This window comes from Miscanthus floridulus, chromosome 14 (genome assembly GCF_019320115.1).
Source record: "Miscanthus floridulus cultivar M001 chromosome 14, ASM1932011v1, whole genome shotgun sequence".
NCBI classification, from domain to species: domain Eukaryota; kingdom Viridiplantae; phylum Streptophyta; class Magnoliopsida; order Poales; family Poaceae; genus Miscanthus; species Miscanthus floridulus.
Window position 1 is genome coordinate 83,650,452 of NC_089593.1, and position 7,904 is coordinate 83,658,355.

At 41.7% G+C, this 7,904-nt stretch overlaps 1 protein-coding gene across 1 annotated transcript; it reads right to left on the reverse strand.

The window, feature by feature from the left end:
- Positions 1-826: 826 nt before the first annotated feature.
- Positions 827-6,816, reverse strand: LOC136505032 (probable WRKY transcription factor 4). The gene is made up of 4 exons (XM_066500108.1): positions 6,125-6,816; positions 4,210-4,871; positions 3,990-4,130; positions 827-1,502 (listed from the first exon to the last, which is right to left on the reverse strand). Exons 1-4 carry the CDS (start codon positions 6,521-6,523, stop codon positions 1,235-1,237), a joined length of 1,470 nt encoding a protein of 489 aa, XP_066356205.1. The 5' UTR covers positions 6,524-6,816; the 3' UTR covers positions 827-1,234.
- Between the last annotated feature and the right edge of the window lie 1,088 nt (positions 6,817-7,904).

The window sequence follows — 7,904 nt, forward strand, 5'->3', positions numbered from 1 at the left end:
AATTAGGATCAAATGTCCTTGTCAAATTTCACCCTGAATATCATTCATGGAGGTTATGACCTAATGATATATTTTTTTTCATTCAAAAAGTTTGCGCTCAACCAACCTAATTGTACCTGAGATTCGGAGCAGATGCAGCAACATTAGATTATGACATTCTAGCCGATCTTGACAGTGATGTGCATGAAATTGTTGCAGTGATAATAGTGTCCATGACAAAAGAATGAAAATATGCTTAGGTGCATAGGTTGCATATATATTTAGTTTGGCTGAGTGCACGGTCGTAGAGGCCGGAAACTTTTTCCATTTTCTAATAAAAACGTACTGCCGTTAGGCTAGAAACAGAGGAAGTGCCAAAGTTGAGAAAAAGAACTATTGTACCTCATATATTGGTGGGGCAGGCATGCCAATTGTCGATCTGAGACAGCTTTAGAGCCTACGCACATGAATCATTGTACTTGTAGCTAGACACAGTTTCAATCCCCTCGCAAAAAAAAAAAAAAAAAGTTTCAATTTACTATTTAGCACAAGAAAATCGAAGGAAAAGTATAATGTTTTTTTTTTCTCAGATTGAATTTACATAGCTTTGGAATTGGTCTGACAAGAAGTAGCAGCGCCAGAACTGAATAAGAATTGTACAGACATTCCTAACGGCTTAGACATCAGGGATAGTTCGCAGCCAGATGCAAAATGGTGCTTTTTACTTTCAACATGTTCTTGATAATAGTGATCACAGAAGACTAAGCAAACCAAATTTGGAAGGAGGAAAAGAAAATGACATAGCAAACTAGACTTTCTTGAAAGCTACAAATTACAACAAGCAAAATGTAACTGAAAAGCATCTGTACATTCACTTCTCTTTTCAATCTTATTACAATACATACAAGATCTTGTTGGATGTTGGGAATAAAATCAGAAGATCAACATGTATACCACTGATCCATCTATAAAACATCATAAGCATATATAAATAACTTCCACCTAGCTGGTATAAGTATAACATTCTGCATGCTTGAACTTAATAACATGTACAAACTAGAAATGATGGAGCCGTATCAGCTATCCTGTGTATCTATGTAAAAAACTGCAAACTGATACCATTTCAATTATCAGACTTTAAGAAACTGTGATGCCATATGACTGTACGAATTGTAGGCATCCGATATTTGCCAAAAGAACGTCATCCAAACAACATTGAGCAGCAAGGTTCTGAACGGAGTCAAAATGGATGTTACTATTGCTCGCTCTTGAATTGTAAGATCCCAAGCGGCATCTGGTTAGCGTTGCTGAAGTCTGGTCTCGGAAGTGAAGCTTGATTACTAGATATGTTGTTCTGCCCTTTCTGTTGTGATATTCCTGCATTCTGGTTGTTGCCCCGACCAACTGGTGGTTCATGGTTATGTTTTCCTTCATAGGTTGTTATGACAGCCTTAGGGTCTGATGAAGCCCTCTCAATGTGCTTCCTGACATTGCATCCAGCAAATGTGCATTTGTAGTAACTCCTACAGGTAGAGAGGTGTATCATGTAGATAATGAGTGAATAATCAAACAGTAAGGTAAAAGTACATGCCATGGTTTTTATGCAATGCTGCATAGAGAGGCATATCATAATCCAACAACCTTTGCCCCCAGTTAAGATAGTTTCAATGAATAATCTTACCTCTAGCCAACCCATCGTTTCTAGAAATATTTTATGAGGCTCAGATAATAGCTACTCGGTTTTAATTTTCTTCCTTATCCTACTAGTCTACCCTTTCTTTCAAACTTCACCACCAAACAGTCTATGGCGGTTAACAATGAGTTTGCTTCTGACATTGAATGATTGACTTCTCGTCGGCCTAGACATGAAATGATAAATGCCATTAAATTCATGACTTCAATGGAATGGTTCAGATGGAGTATGTGATCTAAGGTTAATTACACAGATGACGTCCAGCACTCTGATGATTTACTTTGAGTATCTAGATTTCAAATGTTTTAAAAAGAATGACAATGCTTTAGGACAGCATAACGAAGTCTAAGGCGCTCATTAATATCAACACAGAAACCACATTCCATGATAATAGCAGCTCTGACCAATCTGTCCATCTGCCAGTGTGTGCGTTCTGACATGAGCAACCAGCTAGATGGCTGCAGGCCACAGCCGCCCACCAAAGGGGATGTGGGTGACTCAGCGGCACTCCTGGTGTTGTAAGGGACGTTGGTGGTATGCATTCTGTCACCGAGGCATCGTTCCCAACATGGGGCCTCCATTCACACCCTGGTGCAGTTTCCCCAGGCTGGCAGTGCGCTCTTGCCATTGACACCGCCGTTCACGCAACATATCATGTGTCATTGATCAGTGTGGACATATTACCATCATTTCACAGGAGTGGGATAAACCTTATTAACTCTTTTACACCAATAAGCCACACAGTGCAAGCACAAACCTAACAATCTGAGGTTTTTCTTTTTCCATTTTTGAGCTAGAAGCTATTTCAGAAGTCTGTTGATGGAACCATTAAAGAGGTTCTGGATGAAACATTAAACAAAAGCAATTGATTAACTAGACATGCATGTTTAGTGGCTACATTACTTTGGCATGTATGGTAGGTTAGGTTCCTTTTAAATGAAATATGTAGATATGCACCCATCATATCCAACTCATTCAGGGAGAGAAACACATAAAATATTTAACAAGACATGTTTCAAGGAACCATTAACTAAGCTAACGTGCTCCATCAATAACACAAGCCAGGGCATGACACTAGCATTTCACTGTTACTGGCTGAAAAAAGTACTTGCAAGCAATGTTATCAAGTCGTCTAGTTCATCCTAGTCGCCATGGGACCAACCAGGCGACTAGTTGCGATTAGTTGTCGACTAGGCTGACTAGTCGGCCCTGGTCAGTCCTAGTAATCGTATATATATCAGGACTAAGGGGGTGTTTGGTTCACTCTTCACCTCCTAAATCTAGTCCCATTTAGTCACTTTTTACCCAAACACTTTGACTAAATGGGACTAAATGGGCTTTAGCCAACTAGTCACTCAAATGTTGCTAAATGGGACAAAATCTCACCTTTTAGTCAGGCTGCCTCACCTTTTAGTCACTTTGGAGCCAAACACCCTGACTAAGAGGGACTAAAAGACCTCTTTTAGTCCACTAAACCAAACAGGGGGTGACTAAAGTTTAAGAGCTGGTTTAGGTGACTAAACTTTAGGAGGTGCAAACCAAACAGGCCCTAATATACCCAATATATACTAATATACTATATGTTCTAGAGTACTAATCAAGCATGAAGATAGGGTGTGGCTGCATGTAGGGTTGCAAATTGGGCTAAAAAACATGAGCCAAGTGGCCTAAGCCATCCCAGATGCAGCCCATGTCCTAAGCTGCCCAACAATTCCATTCTGTTTCTCGTTGTCCACCCCCTAATCGTACGACTAATCGGACGACCAGAAAACTATGGCCTAATCGAGTCGTAGCCCCTAGTGAGTCCAGGATATTGACTAGGGCGACCAATCGCCCCTAGCCGAGTGCAGGATATCGACTAGGACGACTAACTGCAATTAACTTGATGACTTGATAGCACTCCTTCCAAGTTGCACTGATGCATGAATTAGATAATATTGGTATCTGTATGAACTATCAATGAATAATTCAAGGTCACACATATGCAATTCCTAACATATTCCTTTTATCTTTTACAGGAATCCCAGCAGATTATAAGAGACATGCAAATGAAACCAAAATATTTAACTTCAAAACGCTGAAGTGAAAGATTGTAGATATATAGCGACTAGTGAAAGTAAGAATGGCAATATTATCCAAAAGACGGCATGAGTTTGGTAACATCTTATTATGAACAAAATAACTTTGAATATATTGTGACATCAATCCAGAGACAGACAAATCTTATTGCCTACCCCTTACATTCCATACGGAATTTCCAAAAAGAGTGAGCAGATATAAAAATGACACAGATCACACTGAAGAGGGCACAACATACCTTGGATGAGGATTCCCTTTGACTACCTTCTGCCCATACTTGCGCCATCTATAACCATCATCCAGAAGATCAACCTCACTGGTTGTTTGCACAATAATCTTAGGCTCTGACAAGGTCCTTTGTGAAGAAATTTGTATATTCCTGAGCATTAAAGGAATTAATTTTATGAAACAACAATCTGATCATAGTGGTGTAGAGTTGCACTGAGAGCTAAACAAACCTTCTTTTGTTCTGATTATCAGCGTCATCCACTTCGTGTGGCCTTGATTCACCATCATCCATATCATCTCCGTCACTTAAACCAGATGCTTGCTCAGACATCCCATATATATTGTCCTGATCTCTCTTGGCACCTGACAAGCCAGATGTGGTATCATTAGATTGTTCATTTTGATCAGCTGCTGAAGAGTTGCTGTCTTTTGCCCGCTTATTTGGTGGACGTTGGTGATTGTGTTTGCCTTTGTATATGATCTCAGATATCTGACCATCCTCTGCGTGCTCTACCTTTTTCTTGACCGGACAATTGGGATGAGTGCATTTGTAATAGCTCCTTGGACAATCACTGCCCTTTACCACCTTCTGACCATATTTCCGCCAGTTATAGCCATCATCAGCAGGCTTATCAACAGGGGCATTAACTTGATACCTCTGAGATGCCTCAGCAGACTGAAAGGATGCATTCTCATTGTTTGCTGTTGCCATTGTCATATCTGAAATTCCTGCCATACTGGCTGCAGAATTCATATGCTGTAGAGCTCCAGATGTTGTTGCACCTGTGGAGAAAGATGGATGTTCAAGGTGATCAAACATTCTGAGTGGAGAATGGGTTGCTTGGGCTGTAACTTGAGCCAGAGCCTGCTGGTGCGACATTCCAAAACCCCCCTGTAGACATATTGAATAGGTAGTCATCAGAAAATTTCAATTCACTCTATTTCTTCAGGACTAAAGCAGAAGCTCCAGAAATGGACACTGCTTAGGTAGGAAATATTGAATTAGAATTTATGACAGTTTGACTGTTCTTACCATCAAATGGTCAACTCTGTTCCCCATTTATACTAGTTTACTTAGTTCAGGATTTATATTAACAAAATCACAAGTCCAGCTACAAGCTTAGCCTCCAAATTGCTATATACCTACCAGAAACTGTGAATATGGAACACTGATTCAATGCAAACAAACTATGAGCCTTTTTACAACTTCTGCTGCAGAGCAGAGCAAATTGGAGGCCAGTATATATAAATGCATCAAAATGAGCAACATGCTTCCAAATTACTCTATGAATAGATAGAATACCAAAAGCAAGAAGCAAATAACATTTTTTTACAGGAAAGTTTGTCCTATCAGAATCAAGATAGCGTGCCAACTTGCAACCATCATGCTGGCAGTAGTACAATTATGTTAATGCAATGCAATGTACATGTACCGTATCACCACTTGGCAATTGGCATATCTAAAAGATCAAGAAGCATCACCTATCTATCTTAGTAGGTTGATACTATTCAGTGCCCTGCAGTGCCACACACAAATATAGTAAGGTGGCTTTATGTGTTTTGGGACAAAAATATGGGCCTGGTCGCTACATGATCAGTACTGCATTATATGTAACCATCTCACTAAAAGCACTGACGGAACTGCAAAAGTGGCGCCTTTCTAAAGTTCCAGATTCCCATGTTGCTTGAAAAATTCTTTCCTGTTTTTTAGCATCATCCAAAAGAAAACCCCATAGATGAACAGATTGATGAACCCAGATTAAAGTCATGACACAAGGGAAAGCAATGGAACATGTTTCAGAACAATCTATGAACTATGAAAATATGAAATAAGGAACATATAAAACCGTCTTTTGAATTAAAAGATAGAATCAATAAAACTCTTGTCTCTCTTAATATCTCGTAGTAACGCTATAAATACGCCCAAAAAAAAGGCGATTATAGCATACATGCGGTTTTTAGAATTTTATTACGTAGTTGCTAGTAAGACCACAAACAAAATGAGTTCACCGAAGCTAATTAACCAAGAACCGCAAACAGCATCCAAAAATCTGTTTTTTTTTTTTTTGCGCCTGAAACAAAACAAAAAACAAAAGTTGCAATATTTTCTTCCAGCAAGAGGTTGCAGCCGCCGTGACGACGTACCATGGCGGGCGAGAAGAGCAGCCCAGGGGAGTCGAGCAAACCGGAGGGGCTGAGGCCGGGGGGCACCGTGAAGACGGACGCGCCAGCGGACGCCGACGCCGGCGGCGCCACCGAGAGCGCCGGGCCGGCCCTGGCGACCCCGCCGCCTCGTCCCCTCTCCGCCTCATGCTGCTGCTGCGGAGGCGGCGCCAGGGAGCCGGTGAGGAGCTGCGTGAAGGTCGCGGCGGAGGAGGAGGCGCCTCCGCCGCCGCCGCCGTCGGCGTCAGAGGGGAAGAGCGCCGAGGCGAGCGTGAGCGGGCCGGGGCTGGCGTCGCCGGCGCCCGTGAAGAGCGACTCCGCCGTCGAGCGCGGCGGCAGCGCCAGGCGCGGGCGCGGCGGCGGCGGCGGGCGCGCGGACATGGTCGCAGGACGGCGGGAGGCAAGAGAGGAAGACTAGAGAGAGAGAAAGAGAGGGGAGGCGAGGGAGGAGAGAGGATTCCCCTCTTCTTCTTCTTCTTGGTTTCCGGCGTTGACTCTGGCTCGGTATTAAATCGGTACGGGCTGGTTCGATGTGAGAGAGAAATGTTATACGAATTAAAACCGACTGATTTGTTCGTGGAGGTTTTTTTTGGGTTGGGTGAGCAGACTCTGACTTTGGCTCTCTTCCTCCTCTCCTGCTCCTCTGCAGTGTGTGTCTCTTTCTCTCGGTTGGCTTCGGAGCTCGGAGTGGCGGGGAGAGAGGTTAGGAAACCAAGCTTTTATTTGCTTTTGTTAGAATTTCTGTCATGATAGGAGTATAAAGATGTACAGGAGATATTTTGCGCTTTATCGATTTATTAAACACAGAAAGCCTTTCGCTACTTCACCACCATCTGTGTGAGGACATTTGTTTGAATACATAGATTAATTCTTAGCTAACTAATTCTTAGTTTAAATTAGGTGTAGAGAGCGAACTATTTTTTTAATTAAGTTTTCAACTAATTATTAGTTAACCAAAGATAATTTAAGCTGTTTTTAGGCTCAACTAATAAATAGCTATATGTATGTTGATATGCCCTTTAATTAATAGATGAATCTGATCCAACTGTAATCGATACGTGTAGTAGCGGTATACAATCTAGAGCGCTCTATAGTAGCCGCGGCTATAGTTTTTTTTTTAAAAAAAAAAGTAGTTGCGGCTATGGCTGCACAATATATGTCCACTATAAACGTAAAACTACATGCCTAGAACGGTAGAGCTGCAAACCGTAGCTGCAGCGAGTGTGAGTACCTTGTTAAGTGTCTTTTTGGGAAATTTGAGACATGTAGGCCTTGTTTAGTTCCACCCTAACTTCTAAAAAGTTGCTACAGTACCTGTCACATCGAATGTTTACGGCCCGTGCATGGAGCATTAAATGTAGACGAAAAGAAAAACTAATTGCACAGTTTGGTGGGAAATTGCGAGACGAACGTTTTGAGCCTAATTAGTCCATGTTTGAACACTATTTGTCAAATAAAAACGAACGTACTACAGTTGCCCTAAAATCCAAATTCACTCAACTAAACAAGGGCGTAATTTGAGTCAGTTTTGTAAAGAGGATAATCGATATGCATGACAAAGACACATCTGTCTATACGTAAAATATCAGAAATCAGCTTAGTGTGTACGGGATAGTTTTATAGCTCCATTTGGCGCATCTTATTGTACTAGTCGAGTGGGCTTTCGATAAAACAAAGCGATGGGAGAAGGGAATGTCAGTGTCACTCGGATTTTTCTAACAAAGCCATCCAGGGTCATCCAAATGGGAGAGCTAGACAGCTT

Coding starts and splice junctions, on each gene's coding strand:
- LOC136505032 (XM_066500108.1), bottom strand. CDS start 6,523: ATGTCCGCGCGCCCGCCGCCGCCGCCGCGCCCGCGCCTGGCGCTGCCG. Junction 4,872..6,124: donor TGCTCTTCTCGCCCGCCATG/GTACGTCGTCAC, acceptor ATATGTCTACAG/GGGGGTTTTGGAATGTCGCA. Junction 4,131..4,209: donor GATAATCAGAACAAAAGAAG/GTTTGTTTAGCT, acceptor TTTAATGCTCAG/GAATATACAAATTTCTTCAC.